Genomic DNA, 22,273 nt, shown 5'->3' on the forward strand with positions numbered 1-22,273 from the left:
GAGTGAATTACTACTTTGCCTTCAACTGCTTGAATTTCTGAATGAATGTGATATATTCTCTTATTTGATCTTCACCATAACCTGTGAGGTTGGCCCTTATAGTATTTTAGATGGGTAGCAGATTAGATAACACCATCTCTCTCTCTCTCTCTCTCTCTCTCTCACACACACACACACACACACACAATCCTGTTAGATGTTCCCAATTTACACAGTTGAGGATCAGAACTTAATTGAAGTTACACAGCAATACAGAGCCTAGAAGAAACCAAGTAGCCAAAATCTTGCCTTACTGCTTCCCTTTTACACTCAGTCTTACATTGTTATTCCAGGAGAATTTATTGCAATAGTCCAAACACCTCCACTTAAGGGAATATTTATAAACTTCAGACTCTCTTGGTCCTTAAGCCAAACTCGGCCACCTAGTCATGTGGGGGAGCTGGGTGCAGGCAGGGCTCAACCTGATCCCCAAACAATCTCTTTGCCTCCAGCTCCCGGCATTCTGGGAACCCCTGTTCCTCTCAAGACCATACAGTCGCTGCCTTCAGGGGGCTAACCAGCTCATAAGACAGGTGACACATGTACATAAATAATGAGATGAGACATATAAAGAAATAAACCAAATACATAAGTATGTAAAAATGTATTCTGAGATGGCAGGAAAGAGATACTTTCTGAAGGTTTTAGAAAAGCTTCATGCAAGTTTGGGTGAAGTTTGAAGAAGAGCAGGATTTAAAAAGATGAAGGCAGGACAAAAGGCCCACGCCAAGAAGAGGTCATGGCTCACCAGAGGGCCTGGGAGACAGAAGGCGTGTTTGAGGTCACAGGGCAAGTTGTCCAGTCTGGCTGAAGAACAGGGAACATGAAGGGACAGAGTATGAAACAAGGCTGCCAAGGTGGGTATGAGCCATCTGAGAGGTCTTGTATGTTCACTAAGGATTTGGGATTTTACTGGCTAAGAATGAGGCACAAAAGAAAAGTTCTGGAGCATGAGAATGAACATGGGCAGAGGAGCACTCAGTAAAAGCTGACAGAATCGGACAACGGTACAAAAAACGGAGAGTTAAAAATGAACAACAACATAAAAAAAAAATCAAAGAAGCAAACAAACAACAAAGGGGGCTAACGGAAATCAGTTTGGAAGGCACTGCACTCTTCCGGGTTATGGGCCCTAACAGCCTGAACTGTGGTGGCGACCGGAAAGAGATTTGGGGGGAGACAAGAGTCATAGGAGCTGGAAACTGGATGAGACAAAGGCCTCAAGTTTAAAGCCTTTTCAAGATTAAAGCCTTTTCCCGGAAGAATGGTGGTGACCTTCAGGCAAATAGTAAAGTCAGTATAAGTAAAGAGCTTGCCCCCTTGGGGTGGGTTGCAGAAGAGATAATGATCTCTGGTTTGACATGTTAATTTTCCTAATAAGGCCTGAATCTGTTGTGAGCACCTACTTTAATAGTCCAAGTGAATGCCTGTTGAAAGAAATCCAATAAGCACTTGGCTTTCCTTAGAACTTGCTTAACTAGTTCACGATAACTTGAATCTGTTGGTCACTTATTTTATGCAAGCTGGCTTTGGCAATCTGCTCAGTTGTCCTCCGAATGACCTCAGCAGATCTGCTGACCACTATTCACATATGCCCTGACCACTGAGGGAAGGAAAATTCCAATCTGGAGATGGAGCTTTCTGGTCTGGGTTTTACTTCTGAAAGGGCCACATGTATGTGAGGCACAACTTTAGATGGGAAACTTTTTATGCTTCGATATTTAAAGTGAAAGAAAGTTTATAGGTAAATGTCAGTGATAAAGTTCCTTGTCAATGACCTCCTGAATTCTATGACATCTAGGAGTCAAGATGCCCACTTGTCAATACTCCACAGTGGAATATTCTGCAGATATTCCATCACGCACATTTGGAGTGATCGATCTCCTAAATAGCCAAAACATTATGGAGACAAACTGCGTCATAAAAATGGAAACTACCATTTGTAAAAATACTCTGTTTATCAATGCTCCCCAGCATGTCCTTAGAAGCTATGAAATTAAATTCACACCTTTAGGAAAAGGATCGAAGGTGTGTGTGTATACACACTCAGAGACATACTTCAGAGCCATCCCCAAATATTCCATCCTTCACAGACGTTGTCAACTCTTCAACAACAAGCAGTAATAACATTTTTTTAAAACATTTAAAAACGGCTTCTAAAAAGTGAGTGAGGCGACTTTATTCAGTGAAAAACAGAGCAGTGATTTAGAAAGCAGATTATAACGGTCTAGGTTGGAATATAATCCAGTCATGGGGTTCTCACTGCCTCTCTCAGTGGCTGAGGTAACTAGTCTCAAAAGATGGCTCCCACCAATTCCTCCCTTCCCAGAGGTGCAGGCTCAATACATGGAGACGTCCAGCTCTCTCGACTCTGGGCTGGTTTTGTGACTTGCTTTAATCAACAGAATGAGGCAAAAGTGACTTCTTGGACTTTTGAGCCTAGATCTTCATTGGCCTGACAGCTTCTACTTCCTCTCTTAGAAACCAGCCACCATGTGAAAAGTTTGACTTCCTAGCTGGAAAGAGAGGCTAGAAGCCCTCTTGGTCATCTGAGCCCAGCTGAGCTCCCAGCTAAATGCAGCTACCTGGTTGAGCCCAGGCACCCTACAGAATTGCGAAAAGTAATAAATCGGTGCTTATTTCAGGCTGCTAAGTGTGGCGTTCTTTCTTAGGAGGCAATGAGTTACAAACAGTGGGTGACAAAGATATCAAATGATTAAAAGTGAGCCAGATCTGCTTTTCACCTGTGACTATCTGTGATCATATTGGGATTTTGTACACTCACTCTGCCTGCAAACTAAAATTTACATGGAGAAACACAGATAGGACCTCCTCTCGTCATAGACAAACTCAAGCATTCAGTCGCATCTGGGATACAGGCACTGAGGTTCACACTGCACTCTGACAATTCTAGAGCCTCGAGGGACTAGCCAAATCTATCTCCCTTGACCGGTTCAAGAAGCTCTCTCCCTCCTTGTTCTGCTTTATCTAACATCATGCCACAAACCCACAAATGTTTACGCTGGAGAGTAACGAGATGATGAATGCCTAAGTGGATGAAACTTCAGTATGAGTACCAGGAGGATGACAAAAAAACTAGCAGAGGTCTTGAACGCACTTTATGACATGGACTGCGTGGAGCCACAAACATAACAATGACTGTGCCGGCTTGGGGTGGACTGAATTGTTAGCTCTAATTTTTTTAAATAACCTTTTATTTATTTATATTTATTTATTTATTCTTCGAGAGAGAGAGCACATGTGCAAGTGGGTGAGGGGTAAACAGAGAGGGAGAGCATCTTAAGCAGAGCGTGGAGCTCGATGTGGGGCAAGATCATGACCTGAGGAGAAATCCAGAGTTGGACGCTTAACCAACGGAGCCACCCAGGCACCCCATGTTAGCCCCAATTCTTGACCTTCTCTGTATCCACATCCTTGTCACTAATGCACTGTGGTCAGATATATTTCTCTGCCTCTTGTCTTTGAGCCTGTTCCTGTGCCTTTATTTGGCTACTCAAATGTGGGTGCAAGCGAGGGTGTGCCAGAGATAAGCCCAAGGTTAAGAGGCATCTTGTGTACTGCTTGCACTTACACCCTCTGCGAAAGAGAGCATGTCCGCCCCTCCTCACGCAGCCCGCTGGTCCCAGGAGGAAGATGAGAAAGACGTGCAGCAGAGCCACTCCAGCTGACTCACCAGCTCGTGATCAAGAAAGACATGCTCATTGTTGAATACCACTGAGATCTTGAGGTTGTCCAATACCCAGCGATAGGTGACTAATACAAGGTTCCTTTATTAGATGCCAACATTTGCCAAACGCACATGGTACTTTAGAAAAACAAAGCCTCCTCGCCTATAAAAGCTGAAACTAAATCACCAACTGGATGGTTAAGTGGTCTCACTGCCAGGCTGTATAGAAGTACAATATATCAGATATCACTGGTTTTTGCTCTTAGTTTATCCTTCCAAAGATTGTAATTTGGTATTCAAATTTCTCTATAATTTAACCCTAACTTAAGTTTTCTAGCCAATTCTCTCACTTAAATTTTATATTCCATTCAAACTGGATTATTTATAATTCTTGAGTAAGTCTCACGTTACCTCTAACCTTTCCTCATCCAGTACCTTCCGGTACCCTTCATCTGACAGGCTTAGATTCTTCTGGTCCTTTAAGGCCAGGTTCAGATGTCACCTCTATAAGAAATCTGCTCTGATCCCACCTTTTAAGGCAGTCTCTCCATGCCCCTGACTCTCATCACAATGTATGTCTTTTCCTTTTCTGGTATTTGCCTTATTCTGCCTCAAAACATTTTCCTCATCCTCTTAGAAAGTCCTAGAAAGGACTTTCTAGGAGGTTTATGTCTTACTCAGCCCTGAATCCTCCAGGGCAGTTAGCAAAAGGTCTTGGCCCATAGTGTGCAGGCCAGTCAATACGTTTTTGCACTGAAGAATGAGTGGCTGATGGGATGCAGCAAGGCAAGTGGGAACAGCACTGAGAAAGCAACAGGGACTCTGGCATAGAGACACCTGAGTCTACGGCTTCGTAGCTGGGCATCTAGGGACCAGTCAGTCTCTCTGTCTTTCAACTTCCAAACATGTAAGATCGGGATGACACGTCTTTCATAGCATAGAACTGTTGTGAAAATTCACCATGAAAATGAATTTAAATACTTCTGCATATTTGACATATGGTGGCTGTTCCATTATGGTAGCTCTTATTACAAAAACGATAACGACACAGAGTATCATCTAGAAGTTAGTTCGAATAAATCCTTGATACTAGATTATGTTCTCTCATTATTTTTAAGTTTACTTATTTATTTTGAGGAAGGGAGGGGGCAGAGAGTGAGAGAGAGAATCCCGAGCAGGCTCCGAACTGTCAGCGCAGAGCCCAACATGGCGCTCGAACCCACAAACCATGATCACGACCCCAGCTGAAGTCGGATGCTTAACCGACTGAGACACCAGGCGCCCCCACCGTTCAAAATTTTACAGGCAGTCACCACTAGAAGTAAATCTGTTCCAGGCAACAAATGCATTTCCTTAAAATGACACAAAACAAAATCCTCCTCCCCTACATACTAGTCCACTTTCAGCAGAGCATTAGTCTTCCCACAGCACACCAATTCTTCACCAGGGACCCACACGACCACTACAATGGACCAAAATTGGCAGAATTACATGACAGTGACCGGACGGTGCCCTTCAGTTGTTTGTATGAAAACACGATTTCAGCGAGGTTCTTTACTGAACGAGAGAGGAAGAGGCACTCGTTCAGAGGACTGCCATGAACGTGTCCGGGAGCGGGTTATCATTGTTGAAGTGATTCAGCAGAACTGCTTCACCTGCCTCACTCACTCGGGTTTTGTACTAAGCTACAGCCATGTGGCATCGGAACCACAGCTGACTGTCCAAGGAACAGACTCATGTCTAGGCAAACTCGGACGCCTGTAGGTGGCCCGGTAGGTGACGTTAATGCGTGAACGGGGACTTGACCTGCGTTCAAGAGCAGGCTCAACAGTTCCCTGGAGGCCACAGCCTGACTGAAGGGGCAACTGCTACCTCACCCCACTGTTGTTTCAGCCGGTATAGTGAGATTTTCTGAAGAAATTTGGGATTTTACGTGAAACATCCTGATTTTTTAAATGCTGCCTCGCTTTTTACTTTATAATTCTCTGGGAGCCAAAGAAAACATACTTGCAAGCCAGACGTGGCCTTGAGTTGGCAGGCTGTAATCTTTGCACTGGATATTCTAAAGTCACTTTGCATCGTCAAAGGTTAAAAGACGATTATTACGTTCATTGTGTTTGTATTTTTTTTAATCTGAAAATTTATAATTCACATAAAAAGTAACTATTAGGCCTAAAAAATACCTCATTCTCTTATGCATAAATCCTCACTCACTCTACTTTTGGACCTCTGTGTTTTCGGTCATACAGTGCTCTCTACCTGGACGCCCTGTGGCTGGTGTGCCATGTACCTATTTAAGTCCTATGGGTTATTTAAAACTTGATTTCAATGCTAGCTTCTGTATAAAATCTCCATAATCGTCCTCAAAATCCTGTATATATAAGTTATTATGAAAATTCCGCCATGTAAAAGATGTGCGTTGATTTCTAGCCATATCTCATCAGCCCTTTACCAGCAGCCCCCAAAAGATGCAACACCAATAACGCTACAAATATTCACTCCTGAGAAAGTGAAAGGCCTGGGTCACCGGGTCAAGAGCGAAGTTCAATGGCACTCACCGCCAAACACATCTCCGTTCTGGTAGTTCTTCCCTTTCTGGGCTTCCTCTTCATTTTGAACAGTGGCAACATGCTTGGCGGAGGCACAGCCCATAGTCTCATTCGGTCAGCTTCAGCCGGGCTGAACTGCAAATCATCTCTACAGACACGGGGACATTTTTTTTTTTTCTTTAAACACAAAGAAAATCCACCTTCCTGCTGAGTCGGTCAGGACGTGCGCACCTGGAAGAACAGAAAGCTAGATCAGAATGAGTGAAAACAAAACCTCTGTGTGATCAGCAAAGAACTAGGATTCCTGCAAGAGCCCGCTGCACTGGGGGGTGGGGGATTGGGGGACGGACAATTGTGCTGAAGAAGGAAATGCAATAGGGCCTGTTCTCATCTGATTCTCACTCAGAAAGCAAGACCAGAAGGCACGCCCCCTGCACAACACATGGCTGAACTTTTTGAGGAGATAATAAAAAATGTGTGTTTGTTTATTCAAATAAATATTTGAGCACTACTACCTGCCACACAGAAAGTGCACGTATGTTTGCTAATGTTCTGGAATCTCAAAAACCTCCAGAGTGAGGAAAGCACAGACAGCCATGAGATCTACCCAGTTCAGGAAACTGGGAAAAATTCTCCATCTTCCCCCTCCTGCCTTGCAAGCCAGCTCTTCTCAGATGCTCTATTCCCCCCCCCCCCCCCAGGAGCAAATGGCCTTCCTCCTCAGGCTAATTTATACATTTTTGGTGGGTTCTGTAAGGAATTCTATATTTTATTTTACCTGAGGTGACAGTGTTTTGGAAGATAAAGGAAGAAGATGGGGGCAAGGATTTAAACTTACTTTTCTCTATTTTCTGCTTAGCTAGCAGAATGCTTTAAGGATTGACCAGATGTAGGAAGATCAAGAGAAGAAAACAAAGCAATTGCCCACCTCCTATCAGAGCCTCTGTGCTTCTACTGGACCACTCATAAAGACTGAAAGAGAATTTATGGATAAACCACAATAGAGATGGTCCTCTAGTTAACTTCAGTAAATATACCTTCCCTGCCCCACCCAAGGTCACTGCCCAGATTCTCAAGGGTTTGCTCTGTCTTTATTTTTCACCATCCTTTTCAAGCCATTCCAGAGACGACTTACTCCAGTCTCATGGAGTTCTCCTTTGAACATCTGCCCATTCCTTCATCTCCATCCATCCCACTGTAGGACAGGCCCTTACCTCCTCACACCCAAGCAGAGCAGAAGAATCGTGGAGCCATGCACTTGACCTGCAATGGCACCCGTGTCTCCCTGCCCACCTCTCCCCTTCATGAACAACTGGTGTTCCTCAGCCTCAGGAGCAATGGGTACGGAAACTGAAATGCAGCTACAGGCTTTCTCTTCCAACAAGACTGCTGCCCCTAAGCCTCCTTCCTAGAGCTCTAAGGACACCCACGGACACAGAAATCTAATCATTTAAGCCATAACATCTCAGCAAAGGAAAATGTTCAAATTAACCGAACGCTGAAAGGTAATTCCAAATCAATTTCATAAACAAGCTTAGATATAAAAGTAAGGATCTTAAATGAAGGCAAGCAAATGCAAAATGCAATACTGGCTCTATGGCTATAATACTAGTCATATACTTTGTATAGTTCTTCATAGTATTTTCTAGCACTGGTTCCGTCAAATCATTAACAGGAAGTATAGGGTTAGTAAAGTTTTACCAAAAAGGAAGATTATTTTTCCCTAGATCGTTAATGTTTGTAGTTTCTCTACACAGGTAACCTCTTGTTAGCACATTTTCATATTTTTAAGGCTATATGAAGCACACACACACACACAACACACTTAGCAGTAATGCCATTAAAGCTACAGTATTTTGATGTTTTTCTTAACAGTAGTTTAATTTGCTGGTCTATTCATACTGGTCTATATAGCTCAGGGGCCTGATGGGGGAAGTGCACATGGGAGAGGCATTTTTTTAAAAAACTTACACAATATAGTGTAGTAAGTTCCATGATAGAGGTTTCACAGGAATCTATGGCAATGCAGAATTTAAAAAACAAACATTAAATTATGACTGGGTAAAGGCAGGAATTAAAAGAGGAAGTAGTATTTTGTAGAGACTTAAAAGTTTGGTACAAATCTGCAAGGCTGAAAGGACAGTAGCATCATCTTGCTATAAAGAACCGCCAGAGGGAAGACACTAGAACGTGGAAGAGCGCAGCATGCGTGTGCGCATGACAGTGCGTCTGCGCGTGAGAGTGCGCGTGTGCCTGCGCGCGCATGCAAGAGTCGATACTAACCCTTGTCTCGCGGGACAAAGTGGGAGCAGGGCAGGGAAGGGGACTGAACTGCTGATGCTTTGTGAAGGGGCTGGAGGAGGCCCTGCTGACTTTATCCTACTTGAAGATAAGGAAGTCTCTCTGGTGCAAATCTGAGCGCACTGAGAGGTATTACATTAGGAGCGCAGAAATCCATTCTGTCAACCTACCATAGTTTTTGAAGAAACATCACTGAAATATGAGACAAGAAGAACAGGAGATGGGATTCAGTTCCAAAGGCAGAAGAAGGGGAACATTCCTCTCCAGCCAAGGGGCTGCTGCTGCTGCTGCTGCTATGTGCTCCCGCCAGCACTTTCTCCTTGATTCCCACCTCCAGCATCACCATGTAACAGGTGTGGCCTCCCAGCACGAATTCCTTACTTTTTAAAAAGGAATGTGGGGAAACAAGCTCACAGGTACACAGGAGAGCAAATTGAAGTGAGAGGGGAAACCTCCCATCACCTCCCTGTCGGCTGCCACCTCTTCAAAGCAAAGTAAAACCAGAAGGAAAGTAGGAAACTCTAACAACAATCCCCCAAGGACAGTGGTGATCCAGAGGCAACTTAATCGTCCTCTCTGGGAGTCCCTCTCGCTTTTCTTCTTCCTCGCTCCACATTCATGTTTACAGCCTCGTATGCTATCCAAGAAGTTAATGTAAGAATATAAGATGTGAATTTTCCTTTGCTACCCACTGAAAAGCATTGTGTGGTGTTTCTTCTGTGTTTTAAAGGCTGTGTTTATATCAGAAAGTCTTATCTAAATTTAAAAAGTGGAAATCACATGAAAATCAAAAAAACTGCAAAAGGCTTACAAAAATAAAACACGTAAGAATAACTTTTAGAAGGACTTCTCTGTTATCCAGGCATGGGAGTGAGGAACATGTTAATAAGCAGATTAGACATGATTTACATCCAATTCGAGTGATGACTCAGGAAGCTTCCATTTAATTATATATTTTAAAATTTTAAATGTTTATTTATTTATTTTGAGAGAGAGTGGGCATGCAGGTGGGGGGGGGGCCGGGGGAGGGTGTGGGGGAGAAGGGCAGAGAGAGGAGAGAATCCCAGGCAGGCTCCCCGTTCAGCGCAGAGCCTGACACAGGGCTCAATGTTGGGCTCGATTCCATGACCATGAGATCATGACCTGAGCCAAAATCAAGAATCGATGCTTAACCGACTGAGCCACCTTGGCACTCCTTTATTATATTTTTAAAAAGGCGCTGTTGCTCAAGAGGAGTTCTCTCCAAATTGTAAGTAAGTAGAGATTTTGTTTTTGAAACATAGGCACTCTGTATTTTACAGCAGTAATTTGATGAGTGGTGTTTTCAAGTTTTACAACTTTGTCAAAAACATATTTTAGTATTTTTCCCATTTTGAAGGCTAGAATTATGAAGTCACCTGAGAGGCAGAAGGTCTGTAATTCATAAAGTTAACCATGGATCAGTGGGGAAAGCTTTTTACTATGTCATCTGGATCCTGCACAGAGACAATGGCCCAATCATTCGTTCATTTAATCAACAGATATTTATTGAAAACTGCTACGTGTTTAGAGATGAACAAGATACAGCGTTCCTCCCTATCCCCATAGGAAGATGAACATTTGGAGAAAAGAATGACCAGTTTCACAGTGGTGCTGATAGAGCCGCTGCAGGTTAAATATAGAGAGGTGAATTCACCCCGTAGGCACCTGATTCAGCCTCGAGAGAGGGAATGGCAAGAGAGGTCAGGCTTGAGGCCAGTTGAAAAATCATCATTAAGACACCCCCAAACTGCATCTCTTTTCATAGCCTGATGTAATGTCAAGGTTTCATTTCTACTGAAAACTCTCTCACTTTGACCTCGTTCCAACCGAGCCCTCAAGCTGAGCAGATCCTCAGAAATGTACCCCTAGAGTCTGCCACAATCATCTGCTCCCAAACACCTCCCTCTGTTTGGTAGTATCCTTCACAGAATCCTTAGTTTTTTTGTTTTTTGGTTTTTGGTTTTTTTTGCTTCCATTTTCCCATTGGCTTTGCTCGGCTTTTCTCTGCCAACCTCCACACCTTCTGTCCACTCCCCTTCCTGAAACCACACCACTTAGCGAGGTAAGTCTGAGGGTGCAAATGAACATGCAGAGACCACAAAGCCGGACAGAGCAGCCTCGTCTCCACATATTGTTATTAACACCATGCTATTTCTGAAGTCAGGTCACAGTGTGAGAATTAACCTGAAGTATCTCTTTGATGTCTGATAGAATCTTCTAATAATACCAAGCCCAGTAAGGATGGTTTTAAAAACTAAATAATCTATATCATCAGGCACCTCTAAAAACATGGGATCCAATTAATTGTCCATGGCTTTGTGCAAAAGTCTCCCCAAATGGTTGTATGGGTACATTACCCTGCACCATGAAATTAGAAGTTGTAATCCCTATTCACAGCACTATGAGCCAACTGAATTTGGGACCATCTTTATAGGGTATTTTTCCTGCTTTTGATAAATAAAATACATTAGCAAATTTGAAAATCCATTAAAGTATTTTTAAAAAGGACTAAAATAGGACACCTGGGTGACTCAGTGGTTGAGCGTCCGACTTTGGCTCAGGTCATGATCTCATGGTTTGTGAGTTCGAGCCCCACATTGTGTTACTGCTGTCAGCGCAGATCCTCTGTCCCCCTTTCTCTCTGCCCCTCCCTGCCATGCACACATGCACGCTCTCTCTCCCTCAAAAATATATAAACATTAAAAAAAAGAAAAAGGACTAAAATATTTGTAACCATGCATGTTTATCATTCCTCCCCTTACACTATGCTTCAAGCCTCTTTAGGTAATGCTGTAAGTATTACTTACTAGTATAACTATCCCTAGGGTATTGCTGTTTGAGAACAGCCCACATTGTAACATGAGAAAGTTCTTTTCTATACACAATAAGTCCATTATCTTGCTATTAATACATATCACATACATGTGATACATTTGTCTTTTTATAAGAAAAGATTATGGATTATGATGGCTTTTTTTTAATGCCTGTGATTTCTCTTTATTTTTTGTTTTCAGCCTTATTAAGATATAATTGCCAAGACTGCAATGTACTGGGGCACCTGGGTGGCTCAGTTGGTTAAGTGCCAATTCTTGAGTTTGGCTCAGGTCATGATCTCACAGTTTGTGGGTTCGAGCTCCACATCGGGCTCCATGCTGATGGTGCAGACCTTGCTTGGGATTCTGCCTTCCTCTCTCCTTGCCCCTCCCTTGCTCTCTCTCTCTCTCTCAAAATAAATAAACATTAAATTTTTTTTTAATCTTAAAGAAAATAAAAAGACTTCAATACACTGAGTGCTCAAGCTCCATAAAGATGATCTGATAGCTGTACACATTGTGAAAAAGTTCCCACCATCAAGTTAATTCACACATCTAGCACCTCATATTCACCCTTTTTCTTTCTTTCTTTCTTCCTTTCTTTTCTTTTCTTTTCTCTCTCTCTCTCTCTCTCTCTCTCTCTCTTTTTGATAAGAACACTTAAGTTCTACTCTCTTGGCAACTTGCAATTATATAATACAGTATTATCAACTACAGTCACCACATTATACATTCGATTCTCAGACCTTAATCACCTTATAACTGAAAGTTTGTATCCTTCTACCAACTTCTCCTTATTTCTCCCACCCCTCAGTCCTTGGCAATCACCATTACACTGTTTCTGAGTTTGACTTATTTCACTTTTAGATTGTACATATAAGTATTACCATGCAGTATTTGTCTCTCTCTTACTTCACTTAGCATAATGCCCTTTAGTTCATCCATGGTGTTGCAAATGGCAGGATTTCCTTCTTTTTTTAAGGCTGATATTCCAGTGTGGGTGTGCACTGGTGTGTATCACATTTTCTTGATCCATTCACCCACTGATGGACACTTTTTCCTTACCTTGACTATTGTGAGTAATGCTGCAATGAACATGGGAGTGCAGACATCTATTTAAGATAGTGATTTGGGGGGTGCTTGGGTGGCTCTGTCAGTTAAGCATCCAACTCTTGATTTTGGCTCAGGTCATGAGCTCATGGTTCATGAATTTGAGCCCTGCATCAGGCTCTCTGCAGAGCCTGCTTGGGATTCTCTCTCTCTCTCTCTCTCTCTCTCTCTCTTTCTGCCCCTCCCGTGCTCTCTCTTTCTCAAAATAAATAAATAATAATTAAAAAAAGATAGTGATTGTTCCCTTAGAATATCTACCCAGAAGTGAGATTGCTGATGGCTTTTCTCTTTACCTTAAGTTTTTAAACTGGACGTACAGTTTCATCAGAAAACCTACTCATAAAATTGGGAAGGAAAAAAAATACACAAATTCAGTTTTGAGAAAAAACAAAAAGATATCTGACCTTTTTCCAAAAGAGGAAAAACACGGAAACATATTTCTATTGACATAATATTATGGATGAATTCACTTTCCATCAATTAGATACAGACTTTTTCATTTTGGATGAAAAAGCCAAAAATACTGTAGGCCGTTTCCTTGTCAAGAAAGACACCTCTAAAAAAATGAATTAAAAGTGACAAACTCCATAAAGAAATCCTAGGCCAGAAAGAACATGAATGCACCACATGCAGCTTGGAGGACTGGAGAGAAATAAAATTCTGATTGAAATGGGTATATAGAGAGCTATGAAGTCAGCAGTTAGGAAAAGGATATAGCCACATTATTAATAGATCAGGAGCAAAGTGCCCCCTTTTTTACTCTGATTAAAAAAGGGAAATCAAGACAAGGCAACATCTAAAAACTCCTTTCTTTTATTGAAGAAAGAACCGACATCTAAGCTCCATAAAGAAAAAATATATATATAAATAACTAATCAGTCTGTTTGCCCATCTGCTCTGCTTTGCTATAATGAGTGTTAATACAGCAAGCCACTGTGGTGGGGCGGGGGGGGGGGGGGGGGGAGAGAAAGACAGCCTAAAAGTGATTTCTAATCTTGAAGCTTTGGTATCCTTGGGCTTCTGTTAACACCATTCCATATTTCATTGTGAATGTTAAAAATAATACATAAAGAGATGTCACATTTGACATGAGGATAATCTGGGAAAGTCAAATCTTCTTGTTACCAGCAACTGCAGGCATCACAGAAAATACTCATTCCTTGCCTCACACTCATTTGGTGGCATGACAATCAAAAATGTGCTATTAACTTCAAAGAAACAGGAATTCTGGCATCTGCTTGCTTTATGGGAAAACTCTCACTTCCACAAATGATAACTGCAGAGAGGTATCTCTCAGAAACGTAACGAGAACGAGTCCCGTGCAAGACGACACAGTTCTGCAGGGTTTCGGTGGCGAGGGGTGGGGATGAGGAGACACGGAGGCATGAGTACTGCAGGGGAGTGAGAATCCCAGCGCTGGTCTCAGTCATCACACACAGGCCTGCCTCACTACCAAGGCTGGCTGGGCTTCATCTCTCTGAGCTCTCTCCTTGATTCTATGATCTACCCGTTCGGAACATATGTCCAAGGGATGCCAAGGATGAAATTACCACTTACAAAAAGCCTATTCTCTTTTTTACCTAGATTCAACTTATTTACAAACTTTGTTTTCAACACTTACCTAGCTAGGATATCCTAGCAAGTCTGAAAGCTCCGAAATTTTGAGAAGCCCTATGAAGTCTATGGATTATTACCAATGATGTTTTGGCCTGAGGGTGTGGATTTCAATTGTGTATAAAGTGGGAAAAAAGGAACAGAGCTTAGCTCTCTTTCCTCTTCTCTATCCTGCCATTAATAAACAAAAATAAATCTTAAAACTATTTCCTGTAGGGAGCAGGTTAGAAAAGCTTGTAGAGTAATTGTTCTTCAGCTAAGGATTCAAGAGTTTGATGCCTTTATCCTACACCTGAAAACTCCACACCTGTGTCACTGGTACCTGTTCACGCAGTTCATGATGGCTGACACTTTCTGGGAAGCAAGAAAGGAAAACAGCAGATCCTGATTAAAGTCACCCACCCACACCAGGGTGAACCCATGCAGAATTATGCTGTTTCTAGATTTCCTCCTCAGTGATCAAGGTCAATGGCAGCTATTCCAGAACTTGCAGTTCTCTTTCTTCCATTTCCAAGACTGAGAATACCAAGGGTATGTGCAGGAAGTTGTCAACCTGTATCAGTAGGGAAACTTCTGTACCATGCCACCCATGACTGGGATGGTGACAACTGTGTTGCTGGTTCACCATGTCACTTGAGCCAAATCTGTATGATTTCCTGTCAGTATTCTAAGAATAACAATAGCAGATCCCTCTTTTTTTTGCGGTGTGGGGGGGGGGATTGTTTTGGAAATCTAGGTAGATAATGAAATGCTTACAAAAGCATTCATAAATGAAAGGTAATATTCTTCTATGCCAGGTGCAGGACATTATCTTTCAGGAGCATTGGGTAGAATTGGTTTATCCAGAGGGTTCCCATAGGTGGCCCCAGAAAATGAGAGAAAACAGATGGTAAAGGAAAGATGAAAAAGCAAGAAAAAACTAGAAAGTGGAAGTAGAATAAGTTCAAATTGCTAAAGAAGCACAATTTGATTTTATTCTAAGTCAGTAAGTCATGATCCTTCCTGAATGGTCAGTGAAGAACATGCTGGGTGATCTGCATGTTGAAATATATTGTGAAGAACGGATAGGATTCCTGCCCTTGAAGGGCTAGCATTCAAGGAGGGCTAACCCATCATAAACATAATATGTAAAGTAAAATAAAATTCCAATACCTAATGTACACTGCAAGAAAAGGAAGGATCGGACATGTTCTTGAAAGTCATAAGACATTTCAATCTAATTAAATTCGAGCTTGTCTCAGCTTTATTTTATGCAACAAGAGACATAGGAATGTCAGTATAACGCGCTACTCTTAGCAGACCCTCGGTAAGTATTTACCGATGACAGTGGAACAGATGTCATGCCAGTTTTGAGCTGTTGATCCTTTTTAACACCATACACTACAATAGAACTGCAGCTGGATTAATCCCCCAGAAATCTGAATGCTACTCTCATGGTGCCGAGGGGGCAAGAGTTGAATGCCACTGATCCTTGTCCGACGAGCGCAATGGAAAAGCACGTATGATGTTTTCCTCACTGAATACAAAGCCTCAACTTTCGCACAAGACTAGCATGTTCCTCATTTTTTATTCAATACGATTTCTAAACTTAATGCTGACACAGCATATCTGAGACTTAAGCTGATTACTAGGGTGGATAAAATAAAATAGGACCAATCGACACAAAAGATATGAATTATCTAATCATTAGGAGCAAATACAAGAATTGTTTAAAAACAAAAAGGCCTGCTTATATTTTCTTTGAGCACTTTGGTACTAATATTTGAGTAAGAATATACTTAGTATCTTCAGAATTATAAATACTTTTAACAAAGTCGTTTGGTAACACTGTGAAACGTGCTAAATACTAGAAGTTGAAAAATAGTGTTTGCCTCAAAATCTAAACATACATCCCTTTTCCCTCTTAAAATAGCCTCTTTTCCCTTTTTTTCCCCCTCTGCTAAAATATATGAAATCATCCCTGAGAAACAGGTGCAAACTCTGGCCTAAGATCTCGCACTCCCTGCGCTCGGTCTCCAGCCAGAGTATCCCAGGTTTGAGAAGTCAGCAGTGACTCAGTGATTAAGGAAACCCACCACTCTCCAACTAGCAGAGAGCTGCTGACTGAAATAAGCATCCCCAAGGGAAAGCTGTGGCTACCTGAAATTCTGCCTTCTAGAACCTTCCAGTTCCATCCAGAACAGCTCAAGATTTGAAAGTGCCCTGAAAACTTAAAGGAAACAAACAAATAAAACTTGTCTATTGGTGAAGGACTTAGTCTTTCTCTCTCTTTCTCATGCATGTGCGCATGAGTACACACACACACACACACACACACACCCCTACCTGCCACAAAAGTAGAGATGCAAAGACTACACCCAATATTTTGTGATTTTGTAAGGGAAAGGAATTGTGTGGCTTTGGGCAAGTTATTTACTTCACAGTAGCTTAGGTGCTCATTTATAAGATGGAGTAAGAGTCCCTGAACTTTGAGAGAAGTAGGTGAGATAACATACTAAAGTGCTTAGGACAGCACCTGATAATTAGTAAGCAATCAATATGTGATTGTTATTGTCATTATCGTTACTATCATCATTATTATTTAATGGGATGGTGATGAAGCTTGAGAAGAAAGGGGCAGAGGCAAAAGAGACTAGAAAGGAGACACGGGAAGAGATGAGAGGTTAACTGTGATAACTTGATAGTTCTTAGGAACTGCACCAAAGATAAGCAGGCAAACACAAGAAACACAGAACCAAGAGACAACAGTTCTGTATCAGGAGAAGCTTGCGGTCCCTGTGCAGCACCTGCAGAGGGAGCCCTAAGCAGTGCCCGTGTTTCTGCAGTGGTGGAGGTGGGGAGGACAGCTTCTTTGGGGCACATCCCAGGACTCTGAAGGCCAAGGCTGCTGTGTGCAGACAAACTGAAGGTCAGTGAGCTCTCCCAAGCTTTGCCACACCCTTGATGAGTGTGCAGCTCTCATCTTGCTGCTGTTATGTGTTTATGTGTCTATCTCCTTCACCAGGCAGGATTTACGAGGTCATGACCACGTCCTAATTATTCCTCTCTATATTCCCTCTGGCGCGGATCCCGTACACAGTAGGTGTGCAATGAATTCTCTTAGAAACCTTTTTTCACAGAGATGTCCAAGGCTTTTAAGGCAGGGAGTTCTGCTAAGCCCCAGGCCCTAGGTCATCTGCATGGACGGTAACTTTCTTTAGTACATCACAAGAACAACAGTTAAAGATATTCATCTGAGCCACCACAGACGATTAAAAATTATGTTAGTACATACTTCCTAAGAAAGACAGGAAGGGAGTAATCTCAATATTATACTGGTATGATGGAATTTTGAAAGCTTTTGGCACTTGTATGGTTGGTCCTAATCTGCCTTGGAAAACTATGCTATTTATTTATTTCAACATTTTTGGGGATCTTGTTCAGTTCTCAACATTCCACTAAGGACAAGAGATTCCAAAATGGGTAAGTCAGCCAGTCCTTGACATGCATTTTCTGACTTTCAGTTAAATCTAGAGATGTTTAACAGTGATTCTAAAATTCATCCATCGGAAAAAATCAAGGTGTTTTTGTTTTTGCTGAGACTTAAATCTTTGATTAACTTTCCAGGACAAAGAACTATTTAAGAATGGTGTCCTTACAAGGCCAAAAATGTGAAATTCTGAATATCATTTTCAGGTGGCATAAATCAATGCCCCCTCACCATACTGAGTTTAAAAGGGCGGGGGGCACATCAGTTCTCATACTGCTCTCAAGCAATACACAAGACTTCTGGGAGCTTCGATTTTGTAGAGCTCAGCCAAAAACACATTCTGTGCAATTATCTTCTTAAAGAAAGAAAACAAAAAGTTGGAAGCTGAAACAAAAGACCCAACTGACAAAGCAAAGTCAGTTGAGTAATGGCCACTTCTTTCTAATGTACCAGGAGAGGCTCCCTCCTGCCCCTCATGAGTTCACACAGGACTCTACAATGCATGGTCTTCCCTCAGTAGCCACTACCATTTCTGTGACGTGTAGTAGGGTCTGAATAGCGAAATGTAAAAGGGAGGGCAAGAAGCTCCTCCCTGGCTTTGATGCCCACCTTCAGCCACTGAAAAGCTAGTAAAGAACAGACAGGCTTATAGGCTATGAGCTATTATGACCTCGTAAATGTTACCAAAATTTGCAGTCTACTCTGTAATAATTATTTTAAATCAGCCCAGTGTTCCCCATTTGAAGTAGCATAATTGATGAACATGGTGTTCTTTCCTACTTGTCCAGCAAAATGTATTTAGAGCAAGAGACCAGAGCGACATATTCAATAGGACTGGAAAGAGAGGGCAGGAGCAACAGCACTGGGGCCCACAAACAGAAGACCACAGTTGAGCATAAGGACATGTCAGCCAGTCCTCGGCATCAACACTCTCCAACAGATCCACATTCAGTTCCAGTCTGACACATGCAAGTTTCAAGTCTTCATCTGGATAAAGAACTAAATACATGGCTTCGTGATAAACCATTTTATTGGAGAAAGGAAGAGCACAAGTAGGTTACATATGGGATTTGACCACATCATATTCTAACAAGGCCTCTGTCCAGCTGTCATCTCTGTGGGACCCCCACAATGGGTGGATAGGCTGAGGTGGTTGTGGTCCTGTATATGACAAAGGCACATTTGGCAAGCTGCTTAGTATTCCTGTATCTGGAAGGATTGCCACCCTATTATCACCTCTATTACATCACTGCCATGACCACCATAGATAGGGTACTACAAAAATAAAAAGACATTTTCCTTAAAAAAAAATTTTTTTAATGTTTATTTATTTTTGAGAGAGAAAGAGAGAGACAGAGAGAGACAGAGTGCAAGCAGGGGAGGGGCAGAGAGAGAGGGAGACACAGAATGGGAAGCAGGCTCCAGGTTCTGAGCTGTCAGCACAGAGTTCGACGTGGGGCTCAAACTCACATGCCATGAGATCGTGACCTGAGCCAAAGTTGGACGCTTAACTGACTGGGCCACCCAGGAGCCCCAAAGACATACATTTTCTAATTCTAAAATCTCCCTGAAAACTTTAAAGAACTATTAGGATCCAAATTAAAATTTGTATTTGTAGATCACTTTTTGGACTTAGCCTTGCCTCTCCCTTATTCATCAGGCCTTTCTAGGCCATATTTTTTGTTTGGTTTTTGCTTTTTTGAGAAAGAACTCAAAAAGCAATGTCCAGTAGACATCAGGTTGGTCCCATTAGCAGTTTTAAAAGCATCAGAACATGATTAAAAATTTTAGGAAAAAATTAGACTTCTCATAAATTAGTAATTATCCCATAGATTTTCTACAATAAAGACAAATTAATCTTTGTTTTATGTTTATTTTTTGAGAGAGACAGAGTATGAATGGGGGAGGGGCAGAGAGAGAGGGAGACACAGAATCTGAAGCAGGCTCCAGGCTCCAAGTTGTCAGCACAGAGCCCGACGTGGGGTTCAAACTAACAAACTATGAGATCATGACCTGAGTTCAACCAACTGAGCCACCCAGGCACCCCCAAATTAATCTTTTAAATGCATTGATTCTATCAGGTCCCTCCTCTGTTTCAAAATCCTCCAGAACTCACTAATGCCATGAGGGCAAAGCCCAAGACACCTAGTCTTTCATGTTAGACATGCCCTCCAGGACCACTGAGGTAAGGTTCCCAGATTTACAAATAAGAAAACTAAAAGAAGAGGGTCCGTCCAATGGGACCCAGACCTCTTGACCCAGGGTCGTCTCTTTCTACTCCTCCAAGGTTACTAGCATCACATCAGGTGGATCTCACAGAACCACCCTTCTCCCTCAATATTCTGCTCACATGCCCAATTCTCTATGTCTCTGCTTCAGCCTTAACTTTTCTAGGAAGAAGCTTCCACACTGTTCCACCTTCCTTCAATTTTCTCTTTCCTAAATCTGACTTGTAGAGCAATGATTTGGTGTTTCTTAGACATCCTTCTCTAAAAAGACACTAAGTGCTTTGGGGGCAGAAAGCATCTCCTGTATTTGTCTCCCCCACTAGTGGAGGGGGTGTGAGGTTAGGCAGACAGTAGGAACTCAATAAACCCTTTTCAAAATGGCAAGCAGCAGGCTATCTCTGCCTTCTCACCTCCGTCTGCACCTGCTATTGCCCCTGACTAGAAAGCTCTCCTTCCTCATCTTTACCTAACTTCTGGTTTGCATGAGCTGTCCCTTCCCAAAGGTCCCAGTGTGCCTTCATAGCACCCAGCACAGTGCAGGATATTCTTAATTCCTAATTGCATATCGCTTCCACAGGTCTAGAGTGCACACTCCTTGAGAGACACAGACTGTGTCTTTCACTCCCTAGTGTATTCCCATATTCCCAGCTTCTCACAGTGCTCATTCAAAACATGCACACAATGAAAAAATATAAAATAAATATCTCCAGATAAAAATTTAAACTCCTTCTCATGGAAATCCTTTCCTCCACATCTCCAAACTTGTCTAGCTTTCTATGCGTACCTTGCTCCAGCCAGTCTAGTCTCCGGCTACTAACCCGTGGACCTATTTTCTTGGCTGAACCCTAAATGCCTCTGGTCACAGTCTCATCTCAGATAGAAAGCTCTCCCCATTGGGTGCTTGGGTGGCTCAGTCAGTTAAGCGTCCAACTCCTGGTTTCAGCTCAGGTCATGATCTCACGGTTTGTGAGTTCCAGCCTCACATGGGCTCTGCACTGATAGCGTGGAGACTGCTTAGGATTCTCTCTCTCTCTCTCTCTCTCTCTCTCTCTCTCTCTCTCTCTCCCCCACCCCTCCCCTGCTCACACACTCTCAAATAAATAAATAAACTTAAAAAAAAAGGAACCCCTACCCATTAATCTCTGCCTGTTATTAGAATCCTACCTGTCTTTAAAGTGCAGAACAAGTCTTTGCATCTCTAAGAAACCTTGCCCCAGGCCACACAGGTCTTCCCCTTCTCCAAACTCGTCAGCATGCGTGCACAAGACCATTCATCGCCTACCCATGTTGGCACCTGTCCGCAGTAATCTTTCCATCTCAGTCTAACTTGGCCTGCGGGAGGTGCCTCCCTCTGAAGTCACTCAGGAAAGCATCACACACACAGCTTTGAGACATCTCCTATAGTGTTGTTTTACATTGTTAACTTTTGTACATTTTTGTCTTGGCATCCTAATTCATTTTTAACTTTTTGAGGTAAGCCATGCTTTCCATGTCTTTGATCCTGTGCAATTCTTGGCACAAAGTAGGAGATTAATGAATATTTGTTACCTGACATGTTGGCTAGAAAACAAAAGTGTGCAGGATGAGAGAACTATAGGAATTATAAAAAAAAAAAAACTTTTGCCAAATTTGCAGTTGTACATTTCTGATTATTAGAGGCTGTTTTAAAAGGTCAAATGTTGATAGTATAATTATACCATAATTTTGTAAAATTACTCTCTGGATAAAGGTTATTTTTAAATAGAAACTTCTGTCCATATGATAAAAAATTACAAATAGAGGAGAAAATTCAGTAAAAAAGGAATCAAAAGGGAAAGAAAGAAAAACGTACAGCCAAGACTGCCACCCCCACACGCACCCCAGATCAGGAGCGTTGGCTAGAGCATCCACAACTGCATCAGCTGACTTTTATTACAGAGTCTAGGTCATGACTGAGTTCACATAATGGCTCTGTAGAGGCTGGCCCAACAACTCCATGAACACGAGCTAAATAAGTCTCCCAATGTTGCAAGGGGCAGAAAGAGGAGGAATCAATCTCTTTCCTAGTTTGCCATAAACATTTCCTTATAATTACTGTTTGATGTACTGTGTCTAACGATTTAGTTTCATTTATTTTATATCTCACCATACTCTCCCCCCAAATATGCACAGCAGCTGCTTTCGACCATAAATAACAATTTTAGAACACAAATGCTACATTCAGGGTTCAGTAATTCAGGGTTCAGTAACCTAGCAACAGAATGTCAAGACCCCCTAATCTATACCCTCCACTGCACAATATCCACATACCTCCAAGACATGGGCCTGCAAACTGCTGTTCAAATCAGGTTTGGCTAATCACAAATCAATACTGGCTGGCACTGGAAGTATCACAAAACACCTCTTGCTGGGCTCCAAAAGCCCAAGTGTCAAGGGATATAAATAGCAAATACACACATTAC

General features: G+C 42.2%; 1 protein-coding gene across 1 annotated transcript in view; it reads right to left on the bottom strand.

The window, feature by feature from the left end:
- Positions 1-22,273, bottom strand: part of CF1H1orf21 (chromosome F1 C1orf21 homolog) — a 228,316-nt gene that overhangs the window by 140,383 nt on the left and 65,660 nt on the right. Inside the window, exon 2 of the mRNA XM_049634093.1 lies at positions 6,286-6,507. Within this exon, the coding sequence (XP_049490050.1) occupies positions 6,286-6,379 (94 nt within the window). The 5' untranslated portion in view covers positions 6,380-6,507. The remainder of the gene's footprint in view (positions 1-6,285; positions 6,508-22,273) is intronic.

The sequence above is a fragment of the Panthera uncia genome, chromosome F1 (genome assembly GCF_023721935.1).
Source record: "Panthera uncia isolate 11264 chromosome F1, Puncia_PCG_1.0, whole genome shotgun sequence".
In the NCBI taxonomy this organism is placed as follows: Eukaryota; Metazoa; Chordata; class Mammalia; order Carnivora; family Felidae; genus Panthera; species Panthera uncia.